At 36.0% G+C, this 17,935-nt stretch overlaps 1 protein-coding gene across 1 annotated transcript in view; it reads right to left on the bottom strand.

Moving 5' to 3' along the window:
- Nucleotides 1-839: 839 nt before the first annotated feature.
- The window catches only part of MIPEP (mitochondrial intermediate peptidase), a 65,933-nt gene continuing 48,837 nt past the window's right edge, over nt 840-17,935 (bottom strand). The window contains exons 17-19 of the mRNA XM_030950697.1: nt 8,801-8,922; nt 7,935-8,008; nt 840-1,081 (exon numbers count right to left, since the gene is read on the bottom strand). Coding sequence (XP_030806557.1) covers nt 987-1,081; nt 7,935-8,008; nt 8,801-8,922 — 291 coding nt within the window. The 3' untranslated portion in view covers nt 840-986. The remainder of the gene's footprint in view (nt 1,082-7,934; nt 8,009-8,800; nt 8,923-17,935) is intronic.

Genomic DNA, 17,935 nt, shown 5'->3' with positions numbered 1-17,935 from the left:
GGTCTTTTTTTTTTTTTTTTGTGATTTTTTGGGTTTTTGGGGTTTTTTGTTTGCTTTTGGTTGTTTTTTTCCCCCCCAAAACACCTCAAATACCATTTTATAATTTACTTAGAGGGAAAAAGAAAAACCCACTGATAACATTCCCCTTGTTCATCATCCACTATATAACATGCAACTGTACCAAACTGCTCCTGCCTATCTTGGAAAAACACTTTTGTTCTGAATTATTTTGTTTCCCCTCCAAAACCCACCCTCTTGTATTTTAAACAACTCCCTGAACTCATCATTAAAAGGAAACTCCATATGAACAAACATGCAGGGACCAGACCATCTGTAAGGTACCTATTTTACTCCTTTGTCTCTCTTATGTGTTGCAACATATCTCTTTCCTCCTCACCTAAAATTTTCAATTACAGACCAGTAAGACCACAGATTTACTTCACCCATCTTTCTCTTCCTTATCTCAAATACAGCTCCTAGTTTCTTTCTTTCCAATTTTCCTTTTATTTCAAACACAATTTGCTCTTCCCAATGCAGGACTCCTACAAAAAATATGGTTAAGCAAAGTTAAAGAAAATCCATGAGCATGTGAGAAAGACCTGTGTGAGCACTTCTGGGCCACAACATCAAGAGGTAAATCCTAATAGAGAATCAATGTGTGCACCAAAAGACTTTTCAAACCCCTCCAGTCACCCTGAACCTGAGTTCAATTCCCATTTACCCTCTTCCAACAAGATCAAATTTTCTAGCAGACCATGCTAGAGGATTTGTTCTCCCCAATTCTATGCTTAAACTCCTATGCAATGGAAAACAGTCATTTCATAAATGAAACCAAGTGATCCAATGAAAGTATTTATTACCGTTCCACCAACATGAACAGTCAAACTCTAAAAGTGTTCACCAAAAAGCAAAACCAGTCACAACAATATTTTATCCACAATTATGAAGACGTACACAATCTTCCATAAAAGAATTCAGTTCTGTTGTTATGAGTCCATGATAAATGTTTCAAAGTCATGGTCTAAGTCTGAAACAAGGGCATCCACAAAATCTTCAACTGAAGGGGATTTCTGCAGCATACCTACAAAAAAGCAAGACAAGACACTCTTCATCAGGATGCTGTGACTTGACAGCTTTGCCAGTGATAGCACTTACTGCTAACTAACTTTGAATGTCACTATACAGCAGAAACAGCTATCAGATTTCTTTGTCAAGAAAAAAGTGCAATTATAGTGTAGAGGGATTATTTAATTTCTTCAAGATATCTGTTACACATTTTCACAGAATTGACAGGTTTCAAGGCTGTTAACTGATTTTTGTCATTAAGATCTTGTTTAAGCAGGGAATTATACCTGTTTTAAAGCAATGTAACTGCAGACTCAGTCATTCCTAAATGACTGAAATAAAATAGTGATTGAGCAGCTATATAAATCTTTATCTGCTAAGTCTCAGTTCTGACCAAGCCAGAAAAAAATGTATTTTCTCAAAGCATTACACACACCTTAGAACCATTTAATTTAGCATTTAAAATACAGCTATATCTGAAATTTTTGACATGGCACAAAACATAAACAAAAGCATTTTTAATATACTGCAGTTTTAGTTTTGCTTTTTTACAGTACTAGGACTTACCTTTTTTTAAGAATTTAAATTACTATATCTGTTAGCTGTAGCACTTGGCCACATGATAACAGGCAAGAAAATTAGCATAATGAATTAGAATCATGCCCAAGTACTTCGTCAGGTAATTCTATAAACAGAGAAACTAAAAATTTCACCCCTTCCTCTCCAGAATCCCAATTTTTAGATGGCATGAGAATATACCCTTGAAATTATTTTCAGATGCTTCTTTGTACTTAGAATCACCTACAGTTGGTCTTTTCACTGTTATTAACATTTTCAAGATTACACATGAAAATTTACTGCATAACTTGTACCAGGAAAAAAAAACCAACAACAAAAACAAAAACAAAACAAAAAAAACCCACAAAAAAAACCCCAAAAAACCAAAAACAAAACCAAAAAAAAAACAACAACAAAAAAAACCCGAAAAAACAACAGTACAACTGCCAAAAAATGTAAAATTTAATCTTTGTATTTCTTTGAAGTTATCTTTCTGGCATCTGCCAATGTAAATATAACCTTGTTCTACCCTTTCTGATCAGTGTACCTACTGAACATAAATTTATATTCTTTCACATCCTCAACAATATTTACTTTTGGTGGAAATTATAATTGCATGCTGCTAAAAGACTATAATCTTTTACTATAACACAAGGATTCAAAACCCATCAGGAAACAGATCAGCTCAAAGTAAATTGGTGTGAGCAACCAAAAAGAATTTTCTTGGTAAGACCTTACAGAATTCCATTTCAATCTGATTTAAAAACATGCTACAAGTGTCAACACAAACTGCCATGGCCCAGTAGATTAATAGTAAGCACTAAAAGGAAAACAAATCTCACACTATATACAGATTGACTGAAATGCTGTTAAATGAAGTTTGCATCAAGCTATTTTCAAAATGAAAGAGAACAGAATTAATATTTCCAAGTACTTAGTAAACTTGTCATCTACTCTAATGTTAGAAAAGTCACAGTGGAATTACTTGTAGTTCACAATGAAAAATGGCTTGCTATGTGCTGGGCTGAGAAACAGATGTGTGCAGATAGCCAGCTACTGATCTGAGCTCCCCAGAGAGCCGTGGCCTCTTGCAGACTCCCTCTCTCGGGTTCCTGGCTGGGGAACACACTTATTTGCTCCCTAGCAGCCTTGGAAAAATTCCAGTTAGACTCATAGTTTCCTGCAGTTTACAGAGAAGAGGAGAGAGTGCCTTAAGAAGGTGACAGGGATGGCAGCCCACTGGAACATGTATAGTCACTCCTTTTTCACCAGATATCAGTATGGAGAGATGACTAAAATACTGCAGAGATGTTTCACAAAGATGGCCATAATAGACACAACTACCACTCCTTGAGCCCCATTATACAAAACTCCCCTGCCATTACTGACTTTATAAAAAACAGCCAGTCTGGATGATGTTCAGTCAATTCTTTGACGCACTAACAACTACTCTGCCAATTATCAATACACTGGAAAAAACCAAGAGCCAATAGTAAAATGATAGGCAGAAGAGAAGAAACTGAAGCTGGGATTATCTTCAAGGAGATTTAATTTCCCCTCTTACATAAAAATGGCAAGTCATAACAAAAACATTCCAACCCTCAGTATTACAAAATTAATAAGAGAAATATAATTAATTACAGTATACTTGGATATATTTTAGGGCAGCTGAATACAGTCTTATCAAATATCACTTGAAACTTGTATTAAATTGTATTTATTTATTAAAACCAAGTTTGCTTTAAATGTGTAGGAGATGCCAAAATCATTCTGGCAACGGTAATGTCAAATGACCTGCGATCCAGCAGTTCCAGCTTTTGATAACAAAAACAGATTTCAGATTTCTTGCATTAGTGGTTTGTTACACTCCTATTTTCCGAACAGTGACATCAAAAGCAGACACCAACAGACTTCACTTTTGCAAAGAAGGGACCAAGAGTAACTGAGGTCATTGCTAAAGAACTCCTACTGTAGTGAAACAATCATGCTCTCATTAAATAAATAACTATAGATTTTAGAGTAAGACAGTTCCAAAAGAAACAGGCAATGATGGTATTTCTGTGTTTTAACCTCTTACTCTACACTGATGTGCTAAAGAGTGGTCATGTCTCTCTTAAAACCCCATTAAAATATATCAAAGCAAGATCAGCTTTGATATATTGTAAGTACTCAGCACTTCAGTCTAAATGATTTAGTAAGATGTCCACAAGGTCTGATGGTTGCAGTTTTCAAATTTAGGAGTGTATTTTAATACGTTCAGCCCAACTCCTATTTCAGCTCAGTCTCTCCCAAGCCTAAGGCAACTGCATAGCTTATCTTCGCTGCTTTGAAGTTTCTTTCACATTACAGCACTGTGGTTAACCACACCCTTTTGAGAGACGGTTAGCTATAACCTACAATCACCGAAAATTGAGAGAAGAATAAAGCCTGTGGCAAAATTTGGCCTCTACCCCCCTGGAACACTAATTATTCTGGGTCCACGTAGTTTGAGCTAACATATTTGCCATTCACATCACCTTCTAGGATTTATGCGTATTTCTTACACTTTCAAAGAGACGTACAATCATTATCTGAAGATTTTTGCAGCCTCTTCAAATTATAATTACTCCGTGAAGTACAGTCTGAGGCATGGAAAAGCAAATTTTCAAACAGCATTGGAGCAAATGGGTGTTTATTTATACAGTCAGTTGGTTTGGTTACCATGTAGGCTCAGAGCTGCGTATGACTGTCTGCAATGTAATACAGCATCAACAAAGCAGGAACATAATCTCACACACATTTTCCACAAGGACTTCTTCAAAAGCCCCAAGGACAACATGACTGCCCCAAGGCTGCAGGAGAAGTGCACTCCAGGACTCCATGCTCTTAGTTCCCAAAACATTCAACCCAGTAGTTTTCACACTGCAATTCACTTTCTGCCTATGCAACTGGGTTTCTTTCCAGCCAGAGAGTGCCAAAGGAGAGAGGGAGGAATGGTGCACACCTGAATCTTGTTCAGACCTGCAACAAGCACACAACTGGACCTGGAAGGGATACTTGGGTTATATAACTTCAAAGGAATTTGGAATCCCTAATGCCATGTAATCCTAGGAAGGAGAAAATCTGAAGAGCCATGTAATCAACACAAAATCACAGAGGAATCAAGTTCTTCTCAAAACATATTATTTCTCTAAGGAAAAATTAAAAGAAAATAAGCCTCTTGGACAAAACATTGTCTACCCATTTTCAATTGGTCCTGATATCCATATTTGTGTCTGTTTCTGTATTTCATTGACTATCAAGCGGGTAAGATAAAAAGGGTCTCTTCAGAAAATGTTTAAGAAGTTCTCAAGAAACCTCTATGATTTTGGGTTTTTTAAAGCAAACAAATACCAAGAGAATCAAATGCAAACAACAACAACAACAAAAAGTATATTGCGTTTCCTAATTAAAGACTAGTTCAAACAGGAATCTTGTCAGCAACTCCACAGGTCAGATCCTCTATCTTTCCTAATCAGTACATCTATGGAATCATGTTGGAGAAAGATGAAAAGCTAGGGTCATATCCAAACACAAAAGAAAAACAATAGATAGCTTCTGAGAAGAAAATCGTAACAAAGAAGCTGCATAAATGAAATGTGCTCGTGAAGTAACCTGCTATCAAACAGCCAATGAACATGGTTAACTTCCTAATGAGGTATGGAAACACTTCAAGGGTGAGGCTGCAGATGTGCATCCGAAAGCCAGACATGTGCGAGCCCATATAAAAAACCACCTGAAATAACAACCTAAAGAACTTTTTGAAATAGGGCACTAGTGAGCACAGATTCTGGACTGTTTCTCTGAAGAGGAGTAAAATCAACAAGCTTTAAAGTAGAATCTATCTTTAATCAGATATGTTTTGTTATTTGCTATAGAAGCACAGTTTTGCAACTGATGGAAACCAACAGGAGACGGAAGTCAAGTAGTCTGGAATATCAATAATGAAAAAAAAGCAGCAAGAGAAATCAGAAGCTCACTGAACCTAAACAAATTGTATTGTTCCTACTTTTCTCCATAAAGTCTCATTTTTTGTAAGAAATACAGACCAATCAAGTACAAATATAACTTTTTTCATCAGGTGTGTTCTATGATTTAGTTTCCAATAATCCCAAATCAGCAACCAAGTTATTGTCTTGTCAGAACACCTGAGTCACCCTGATTTCATTCTTCAGGGGGTCACTCAAACACGTTTAAGTTTTTTACTTAGCTACCTTTACTGTCTACAAATGAACATCATGATAGGCACAAAGAATCTGCTGATGAACACTTGTTATTTTTACGATCTTGAGTATCAGTTAGGATTTCTGAATAAAGAATGTAGAAGTGAAATTCAGAATACAAAAGTGGCCAGGGAGATAATCTGAAGCAAGGAAGGTGTATCTTTGACGGAAGAGGATCAGATCATGGTACACTTAAGAACACTGGGCATAAAAAAGCCCACAGGCTCTGGCAGGACGCACCCCTGAGCACTAAGGGAGTTGGCAGATGGCGTTGCTAGGCAACTCTCAGTAATCTATTAAAACAGGAGAGGTACTATAAGACTGGAAAAAAGCAAAAGTCATGTCTATCTTCAGGAAGAGCAAGCAGCAGAACCTAAGGAATTGAGGCTGGTCAGTCTCATCTCAGTCCCTAGGAATGGTCTGGACCACCTAATCCTGGAAACACTTTTCAGACTCAAAAACAGCAAAAAAATCGGGAATAGTCACCATGGATTCACCAAAGGCAAGTCACGCTTAAATAACTTGATATGATGAAATAACTGGCCTGGCAGAAAAGAGGAGAGCAGTGCAAGGCACCTCCTTTGGACCTCAGTGAGCCCTTTGACACTGTCTCCCATAGCATCCTATCACATGCAAGGGGGGAAATCCAGTTTTACTTCCATAGATTTTCTGTAAGACCATCCACTGATGAATTTTGAAACTTCATTCAAATAGTACTTGATTCACAGAAGCACACTGCTAGCAACTTCAACATAGTTTCCAGGACATTCCAGAAAAATTCCATGTTCAGTAAAATAAAGACTATATCCCAGAAGAGATCATAAACATATCTGGTATTTAAAAACATTTTTTCTTTCTCCACCATATGACTTACAATGTAAAAATTGGATATGCTTGTAAGGATGCACATTCCTGTCTTGCAAATTCTAAATCCACAGTTCTGGCCTACAGTCTTTCAAGGTTACAAACACAAACTCTTCAAGGACAGTAAAGAGAAGTAAGTTTGGGAAGTCATATTGAATTAAAAGTAACCCTGTAGATCAGAAATGTAAATAGACAACCTAAAGAATATATAGTTGCTTAATATATGATAAGTCTAAGGAGAGCAGAGGTCACGGCCTCAAATATAAACATATGGGTCAAAGAACAGAAATGTTATAGTCATGAAACTGTGCCAATCTCATGATGAAATACAGACATGTTACCACTGTCTTCCTTATCTGTAGAAAAAAGTCCCAGAAGTTCCAGTCTGCTAAAATGGAGTTTACAGAGGCCAGTGAATTCATACTCATTCTTAATACTAAGAATTTCAGAGAAAGTTGAAAGATGTGCCAGGACTTAGTAAGTACTCACCTTAGGAACAGCAAAAGTAATGTTTGGTTTGAATTCTGCAAAGTTACACAGGAAAGTCTTTACCCTGATTTCAGAGATTTGAGATAAAGTCAGCAGTTTCTCAAACTTGTTTCATTCTCCTGGCATTATTCTTTAAGGTACAAACACACAGAGTATTTTTGCTATGGGTATGAATGATTTTTAAAAGTTATTCTCCAGATTCAAGAGGCAAATATTGTAGTGAGATGAATAATGAATTGTGTTTCTTTATTACAGTTGTCAGAGCTGCATTTCATGAAAATGTACACTCGAAGTACTGATACAGCCAAAGATATTTTGATGACACTGAAATGATGTGGCCAAAACAAGTTCAACTTCTCCTATACAAAATCACCTGAGATTTTATGAATTCCATGTATGGAAAAGTTACTACTTTATTGTATCCAAGAAACTATGTAACTGTCTATCTACGTTCCTTCAAGTTTATTCTGAATTCTTTAGACAGCCTCATAACACAAACCTTTCCAACACCTCAGCCCAGCTATCTGCGTGTACTACACATATCACAAGGAGTTCTACTGACCATGATACAAAGGTGATGACCAGTCCACTTAAACTTCCCTTTCATAAATCCAGTGAACATCACAATTAAAGTAAAAAGACCAAGTTGAGAAATGCAGTTAAGTTGAAGTTCCTTCCTTTTGCAGGGGAATAAAAGAGTTATAGCTGATTTCCTACCTTGCACCATCAGCATGGGCTCCTTTCCACCGCCGTATGCCAGCATCTCCCTACGATAGCGCTCCCCCATTGCCCTGGAGAAACACAGGTGTTAGAGCCATCTGCAAACACAACCTGTCCAGCCCTCACACTCAGGTTTGCTTCTAGGATCTCTACAGAACTCACAGAGACCAAATGAAATTTTCCACCCTGAAACAACGGCTGGTGCCACGTTAGCTCCTCAAATTCAAATTACATTTAAAATCCCACTATGAGGAACTGAACTAGACGAATTTTATTCAAAGGAGTGTGTGTTGGGGCTTATAGAAGTTAATTTGCGAACAACATTTCAGGCTTCGCTGTGCCAAAGGAAAAAGTTGCTCTGTTCCAATGTCCTGAACAGTCAGCAAAGGTATAAGTATGCTTACAATTTGTGACCTCACAATTTGCTTTTTTAATTTCACAAGGCAAAATGAGTAGGATAGCTCTACTGAGCTTTGATGTTGGTGACATGAAGCTTGTTTAATACCCACAGTTGCTTTGATTTCAATAGAAAATTACAAGCTATTAGGCATCTATGAATTTCAAGCTCTCTAATTACATCTAAATAGGGATTTCAGTGTCTCCCAACTGACACACCTGTATTTTAAAACATTGACACAATTTTTTTTTGCACCAATGAACATGTCCCAAAGTATATATATACACACACACGTATATACACAGATATATACATATCTGTGGTTATTTCCTGCTTTGTAGCTCTCTTAAAATCAAGAAAAACACTAAAAACTAATTTGCGTCAAAAAAGCCCATCAACCTAATTTGTTTCATGTTTTCCAGAAGCAACTAGCACTTCATTCTATTTAACATTTCTGTGTTTTTACCTATCAAATGGGTTCTGAGCAAAGCACTGTTTCCACACCATAGAGGCAACAGCCCTGGACATGAGGTAGGAGTAGTATTTGGCACCGTAGCCCACGAGGTGACTGAATCGCAGCTGCCAGGCCTGTAAAACGATAAAGAACCCAAACCCCATGTTATCTTTTAAATTCTTTATGTTGTTCAACATTTTCTTATGTATGATGGAAGAAATCTGATCCTATTAATGACAAACAAAAAAGAAAAAAAGAAAAAAATAGCCACCAGAAATAAATCCCAGAATGAACAATCCTTTATCAGAAGAAGCATTTTTCAATCTAAATGATGTATGTCCAATAGGTTGATCATCAGGATTGAAACTATATACAAACAGGATCAGAAGGGGAGAAAATAAAGCAGTAAAATAAATTACTCATATTTGATAATAGCTGTGTAGTTCTACTGGTCTTGAACAAAACCCACAATTACCTTGCTACAAGTAATGCAGTATTATAATTTTCCATGTGGGTATGTGCAGTATCACACACAGAAAAGTTAAATTTATAACTTTTGCCAGAAACAAAATGGTAATAGTGATTTGTGTTTAATGCTATAAAAAAATACAGCTTTCCATGTGGCAGCCATCTTAGAAGTACACAAATTCTATCCACATGCAATGCCATAATTGACAGACTTGTCTGCACATTTTTAAATGTGTGTACATACAGCAGATTATAATCCACAATTATATTGCTATTCATTTATGGATTGTTACTTCACATAGTGACTCATTCAAGTGATGATAGACTTTTTTTTAATGCTTTTTAGTGTTGACTGTTTCCTTACGTTTTCTTAGCAAAGAAAATCAGAACAATCAGCCTTATCTTCACAGAAATCAAAATACTTTTTTCCTTTTATTTCCCTGACTGCAACAGAATAATTTAAATTGTGACAAACCTCCAAAAGTCATCTGGTCCAACCCTCACTCAAAGCAAAGCCAGCTTTGAAGAGATTTCTCAGGGCCCTGTCAAAAGTCTCCAGGGATGAAGATTTCATCACCTCTCCAGTGTGATGTGTAAAGTAAGTAGGTCCAAACTGAAATGCTGTTTCCCAACAGATTGAAATGAGAATGGATGACTGTAGAAAGGAAGGAGTATGAAACTTCCTTGGCCCTTTGGCTCTGAAGAAACTCCATAGAGAAAACAAGTGCCCTATCCTATTTGCCTTCCTATCCAAAGTCAAAACTCTTGTGATATGTCTGTTGTCATGATTTTTTGCAGGTACTATAAAAAACAGAGTTTCACAGAGGAACTAAAAGATAAACAATAATGTAGCAAAACAGATGTTTTAAATTTAAGTCCATGGGCTCTCAGATGCTTGTTCTTATCCTACAGTCAATGGCTGAAATTGTGATGAAGCCAAACAAAAAGTGAAAGGACATATGTAATTTTCCAAAATTTTTTGTCTTTGTGTTTCTTTTGCATACTGTAATTTAAAAAATTCCTTCTTTTTTACAGCTGAAATAAACTATGCTTCTTTATTCAACAAAGTCCTGATTATTATCTTACTCTCTATTACCCAAAAAGATGTACGTATATTCTAAAAAAAATGACCAAATGAAAGGGTGGAAAAAGTATTTGGCTTTTACTTAAGTCTTTTTTCCTTAAAAGAAAAGGGAACAAACAGTGCTTCATAATCTAAATTCCAACAGCTGATGAGAAACAAGTTGCTAGCTACGCTACCTTTCCTGAGTAACAGCTACAAATAAAGTTCTCAAAGTTAGCGGTAGTTCAGCCATTCAAAAGCTACATTTTACAAGATGGTTACCTCCACCCTAAGACAGGTGCCCAAAACAAATGGAATTTGCCATGGGTGAGCAATTGAGCCTGTACTGGTGACCGACACAACTAAAGTAGGAGTAGCAAGGTTAAATGAGATTAAAGAAGATCTCCAGCCTTCAATTTTCATATGAGTCTTGATGCATGGTATAAATTCTTAAAAATTACTAACTTTTTTCTTTTTAAGGTAAAGCACTGTACTGTATCTCACTGTAATGCAAGTGTGTTACAACATCCAGCTCAGACACAGAGTCTCCACTTTGCTTTGAAAGGTATTTTGGTTGCCTTTGAAAGGTATTTGGTTTGGTATATGTTTATACTTTATAGCTAGAGTTTTTCTAACTAGTCCCTTAATTACAACCATAATCATTAAACTAAAAGCACATTTTGAAACAGAGCAGAGACCACATTTTTAGAAGACTGAGCAGGAAAACATGTCAGTTTCTTTTATAATAAATTTTAAAATTTATGATTAGAAGTTTCTACTTTCTCTCTCTCTCTGGAATGTGGAAAACTTCACTGACAAATTGGTTTCACATACTCAGAAATGGTTTTTAGGCTACAAACAAAAATAATTTCCAGGTGTTTGGCATACTGAAGGATATTTTTACCTCTCCCATCAGAAAGGAATTACTTTGATAATCATATAAGCTGTAACTAAGACAGTATGTCTTACTTGAAACCTCAGATTATACTGTTTCCTCAAATGCTCTTGGCATTTAATGGTCTGCAGCTAAACCAGCTCATCTGCACTTCCAGGTTCATCAACTACTCAATTTATTGGGCTTGTTGAAATTCTGTATCACAATTAAGCAAGGAGAAAAGAACAACTTCTCAGCAATCTGTCCAAGACCAAAAGCTTGATTTCGAAGTCTGCACCTAAAATGGCCTCAGTACACTCTGCTCAATTTTGTTTGACCTTGTCTTTGCTAGGCTATACTAACAAATGTCACATTGTTTCCTTTCATAAGAGAAAAGGAAACTACAGAAAGACCAAGGAATGACAATGCTCATCTCCCTCTCTGCATCTGGGGAGGCTTACATTAATATGATGAAGTAGAAATTTCAAAAATTTATTTGTAACAGAACAGTGCCTAAAACAAGAAACAGAAATGGAGGATGAGTCAAACTGAAACTAAGATTGTTTTCCCACTGCAAACAGAAGTAAAGGAAAACCAATAACAAGCAGTGCTATTTCCTACTGAAATCTGAAACCTGTATTTAATTTTTTTTTTAATCAGTACAGATTTTCCCCATTCTAGAGCATGAATAACTCTAGCATGTCATCATTTCCTGTCACTACTTTTGTCCAAGTCCTCACACAAAGTTCCTGATCAGGAACTCCCAATCTTCAATATTACCCAGAAACCATTACATTATTCAAGTACATTTTCTGATTCTATTCTGTCCTAACAATTAACTTTTCAAGACTGGACTTAGCTACCTATAAAAATATATTTAAACATTTAAACCTATCCTCTACCCTAATTCACAAGAAGCTACCTGCCCACATAAAAAACCTCTTCCTCTCCTCCTACTTCATACAGAGGAGATTATGATCTAGGCAATAACATGTTCAAAAACCACAAGAATATATAGGGCTACTCTCCATTAAAAAGTTCTATGATGATTAAAAAGACACCCCCCATTACTGGGGTGATTATCACAAATAACATTTAAAAATATTTCTCACAAAAAAGAGAGACATTTTAAAAGATTATCACAAATATTTAAAACTAAATGATTGACCTTGTAGCATAAAACTCCATTTCTTCATGTTAATAAATTCAGGTATGACTTGATTTCTTGTGTTATTTCCAACAAGGAGATATTTCTTCATTAAAAAAAATGACATATCAAATTCCCTTTTGGACAGGGTAAAGGCTAGACATGCAGAACTAGGGCAGTCTCCTTATTAAATGTTATATTTTTGGTAAGCAGCTAGAAAGTTAATGAAGACTCCGGGTAATTGCTTACTTCAAAAAGTTCCATGAACCCATTCCAGCAGTTTATAAAACAGTGCATTTTACAGCATAGCCCATGGGTTATGATAATATGCCATCCACAGGTCATGTTCATGCCTGCTTTTTATTCAGCACAACAGACTGCAATAAAGGTGTGTCACTGATCCACTGCTGCTATTAAACAGACTTTTTTTCTGCCAACATTATCAATCTTTTCTTATAACCAAGTCTGAAGCATTTCCAAAATCCCACGTGCAATGGCTTTCCACCCCATCATGTGAATACAAAAATACCTTACTGATACTTTTGTACTCTCACACCTTATCAGGAGGTTTTTTTAAGTCCTTGTAGAATACATTCTTAGGGTAAGATTCAGTTCATTTTACTCTAGCTACCTTAAACTATATGTGTCTTGCCCACACTAGTCACATAGGCCTCCTTTATAGCAGAGGACAGAAATATTTATCCTGTTATCTTTTGAGAGGATAGGATTACTGCTCTAGGAGAAATCTGAATAATTTACTACACCTTCCACCTTCTATTCAAAAGTCAAGCCCCTTTGTTCATTTTAACAATATGGTAGGACCAGTTAAACCAAACTATTTTAAAGGTTACATTACTTTAGGACTCAATTATTTGAATTTTAAATTTAGAACTGTTAATATTGTCACAAAAATAATCTGATACAAAAATTTTTTTGTGATAGTAAAAAGACAAAATTGAAAGAAAATCTGTAGGTATGTTAATATATACTAAGCTAGCTTTTGCTTGAGTGGCTAAACATGGTTCTGGAGGGTTCCACTAATTCCATCATAAATCAGTACTACAAAATCCTACTACACTTTCTGAAAAGAAATCCTACAGAAATTCTTGACTATTGCTTGGACTTTTCAAAACCTTCTTCCAACAGTTTCTGCTTTAGGTACTTTAAAGTACATTTACGTCCATTTTGCTTTGCATCTTAAGACAAAAAAACACAAGTGAGAACCTGAAAAGACCCAATATTAAATTAAGGGAAGTACTCATGTCATTTAAGACTTCTAATTACAAAAAGTGTGCTACAGTAATTACATCAATGAGAAAGTTGTTGAACAGTTTCCATGAAGAGCAGTATTTGATGGAGATGATATCTGGTGCCCTCCCCCTTCTTAATTAAAATTTTATTCTGGCAGGAAACCCAACAAAGGAGCAGCCAACCTATCTCCTTCAGGGGCTACTGGGTGGAGAACCCCTTGTGTCTGGCACTCAGGTGACACTGTTGCTCCTAATGCCCTTGAATTTAGCTATCAGCAGGGGCGGATAACTCTGGGGGGTCAAGGGGAAGCGGCAGGCTCTGGTTCCTTGGAGCCAGGAGAGAAGGGCAGCTAGCATGGGAATCAGCACAGGCCGTTTCCCTCTGCTGAGGCCAAGGTTTATCAGTGCCAGCAGAAATCCAGGACAATGCTGCTCTGCCATGCAGACAAGCACACTTTGGCCAGTGCTTTGAAATGGTTTGATGAGTATCAGAGTGCAGAGTTTGCAAACTGTTTGTGCCAGCAGCTACCTTTGGAGAAAAGCTGTAGCACTCCCTGTCTGTAGAAACAACTCTCTCCATAGGTAAGCAGCAGTTTGCATGGTCAACTTACATTCTGGATTTTTGACCTCAACCATTCTAAGTTTTACAGAATTACATAATCGTTCTTCTGGAGTTTCACAATAATAATAAAATGCAATAAAGAACCACTTTCTTTCCTGCAGTTTCTAATCTTGCTTAGAATAACAGAAAACTAATTTCAAGAAACCTCATCTCATGCTGCATCTCTAACTCGCCTAATATCAATACTCTTCAGTTTTCCAGTGCTCTGCATTTCTGTGTTAGGAATAGAGAGAACACAAAGTAAACCAAACCAGAGACACCGTTGACATTTCAGAAAGTGAGTCAAGCAAGAGATTAAGATTTCAATTTATAACACTTCCGTGTTTTTATTATAAAATGATAAATAAATCTAGCAAGGCAGGAAATGTAAATATTTTTGCAGTTGTTTACACTAAGGAAGAGGAAAGGAATTTAACATTCAATTAACCACTTAGGTGATTCTAGATATGTACCATATGGTCTTTGAATTGCTTAAAGAAAAATATTTCATTTTTACTTATAAACTATTCATGAATCTGAGCTGCTTAAAGCAAAATCATTTAGAACTATTTACTCTATACCCTCTTCTCTCCTCCCCAGAAATGGACTGAGGGAAGGAGAGGGGGGTCATAATAAAGAATATTGACATCAAAAATCTGTGTGTATGATTTGCATTGCTTCAAATCTTTAAAAGACACAGAGATATGAAAATGGATTCTTTACTGTGTCCTTTAACTGATCTTATTTGGACAAGTTAAGAGACTGTGTTACTTGAAACATTACAGCTAGTCTTTGAAATAAAATATAAGAAATTTGCAAACATACGATTTTCAAACAAATCTTTCATGTCATACCATGCAATTCTACACAGATATACATACACATGCAATACCCCCCTCTTTAATTAAAATTAGGAATTTCTATTATTGCCTAAGCTTTAAATTCATAAGCCTGAGATAAACAGAATCAGGTCACTGTTTCCTTAGCGTACAGACCTGCACTGAAGCCCAAATTTTTTACACTGCTTTTCAAATTAAACCTAATTTTAAGTATTGACCCATTATTTTAAAATAAACATTATGAACACTGCTTAAAATAAGCCCTTACAAAACCAAGAAATATTAAGCAGCATGGTAACTGCAAAATATACTTGCAAGTACAATTTAATCAATTATCTGAACCAACACTGGAAGATGAAATCACTACCTGTTTACTGTTTATTTACTATCTTTTGCTAGAGTCATTTTAGAAATGGATTTAAGGGATCACAACTCTAATCCTTAATCTACCACAAGTGCAGTGTGAATTTAAAGAAATTACATTCACCCTGTCTCAGCCACCTCCTGTGAAGCAGGGGTGCTAATAGTTCCTCTGTCTTGTTCTTTTCTGCTTTGACTTTTCATAGAAAGGACAGTCCCCCATGGCACTTGAACAGAATTTCATTTCAGACTCTCTAGGCTGTGTTTATGGCAATGAGGTATTCAGCTGTATATATCACTGTCAAATATAGCTCCAGTAATGCAATCTCAGGGGGGAAAATGAACATGTGAGCCATGAAAACAGAACTATATTAAACTAGATGAAGCTATCTGTGCTTTCATATATATGTACAATACATCTAAATATATTCAGAATTTTAACAGGAGACGTATGCAACTGCTTCTTGCACTGCTCCTTAAAATGGTCTCCCACATGGTAAATATGGCAAATGCTATCACTAAAGTATGTTTGAGTTTCATGGGGCTAACACTTGGAAAAAAAATTTCCTTAAAAGTGCTTCATATCTTATGATATCTGTAAACACTCTACTGCTGTAGATAGTTGCCCAGTGAATAGTGTCATATAACCACTGGAAAACAAATCTTCACAGTATTTGCTATCAGCATTTTCTTTATCATAAAATGAACTCAACTCCACAAAGACAGAAACCTAAACAAACCTTGAAAGGTGACTTTAAGAGCTTTTGAAAGTCCCACCATCTACTTTAATACTGACCTCAGCAGGGCACCAATCTTCTTGAAATGGCTTTTAGCTATTAATTATTTATAGAACTATCACTTCCCCAGAGTTCACTGTGCACTCCTTTATTAATCTTTTCCTTAGACCCAGACTCTTCAACTTGATTTTGCAGTATACTTTTAAAAAGGCTCATATGAAAACTAATCCAGGGACTTGCACTCTGTATAAACAACTTTAGTTTCCAACATGGCAAGGTAAAAAATTACCTTGTAGGGGTTACACAAACTTCAAGGGGTTGAGTAATAACATATGACTTCATCCCTCTTCAAAACTCAAAAAAGTGCAATATGAGCAACATCAGTACCTTTCAAGTAACTGCAGAGGGAAAAGTGGAAAAGCCATCCTCTATGAAGGCTCTCTGGGTTTACTATGAAACTTAAGTCTCTGTGATCTACAACACTGGTTTCTTTCAAACTGCCTACGAGACACGTGAGACATACTGGGTGTCTGCTTCCCTCTTCAATAAATGAAGGAAAAAATTAACAATACTTTAAAAGATTAGATACTACCCACAGTCACACTTGCTATACATTATATCATTTTCCCCCTCCTACTATTTTCTCATTAATAAGAAACAAATAATCACAGCCTCAATTCCAAATAATTTTTTCATGAAGATTTTCAATACCATTCATGTGTGCTCATATAAATTTCTCTTTGCTAGCTCAATACTGGATTTCCTTAACTTTCCTCATAGTTCCTGTTTCCAATCTGGACAGACTCCTGGTGATGTCCACTTAAAATGTCCCTGTCTGAAACTAAGCTTCCACCTGCTTTGTCACTATGTTTTCTGTGTGTTGACTCAGCAACAAATCTACAGTTTGGTTGTACAATTATGATTTGCAAGTGTTAGAAAGCTTGTTAAGCACAGAGTTATGCTATCAATGACTTACATCCTCTTTCCAAGATCAATCAATGTCTTAGGAAGAAAGTGGATTTTTTCCATCTTAGGCAGTTCTTAACAAAACTGAGGTTATTTTCCTCACTTGACTGTTCTCAAGGTACTTATGAGCTGCTTAATAATTGCTACTATTACTTGTTGAGTGACAAAATCTGAACAATTAGTCTACAGCTCCCAAGTTCTTCTCCTTTCATAAGAGCAGTTATCCTAACACTACTACTTTTTCATGAGCTTGTGAGTGATAATTGCTCCAAGTCACTGACTGTTCTGACAAGCTTAAATATTTTGAAAATCTGACTACATCTAATCTAGTTATTCTATTTTATTCGGTAACCTCACTACTGTTTTATTCCATCTCAAAAATTGCATGTATTACTTACCTAATCAAAATTCACTTATTGTTCAAAAAATGTTGAAGCAGAATAGAATATTCCTGCTTTCTCTGACATACACTGTTGCTCTTTCTCCCACTCACCTCTTGCTTCTTGAGTAATTATGGAATTCTATTACCTTCTCTACTTGCAATTCTCAACTCAGCATTTCTAGCCTTTTTTGTTCTGAATTCTTGCATTCTTTTATTAATTATCTCTAGTCATACAATGATTTCTACTTTTTATTATCTTAATAAAGTTTTAAAGGGCTTGGTCCTTTACTGCCAAATCTTTTTTGCATCACGATGGTTTGTATCCTTGGTTCAGTCTCTTGGATAACTACATAATGTCTTTTGAATCATCATACTTATCTATGTTCCAGTTCCAGCAAATATCTGGCAGCCTTCCTCTTTTTGATGCATTGTTTTTAATTATTATTTTGGTTTCTAAGCT

This window comes from Camarhynchus parvulus, chromosome 1, assembly GCF_901933205.1.
Source record: "Camarhynchus parvulus chromosome 1, STF_HiC, whole genome shotgun sequence".
Lineage (NCBI taxonomy): Eukaryota > Metazoa > Chordata > Aves > Passeriformes > Thraupidae > Camarhynchus > Camarhynchus parvulus.
Note: the sequence above shows the minus strand (reverse complement) of the source record. Positions and strands in the feature narration are given on the sequence as shown.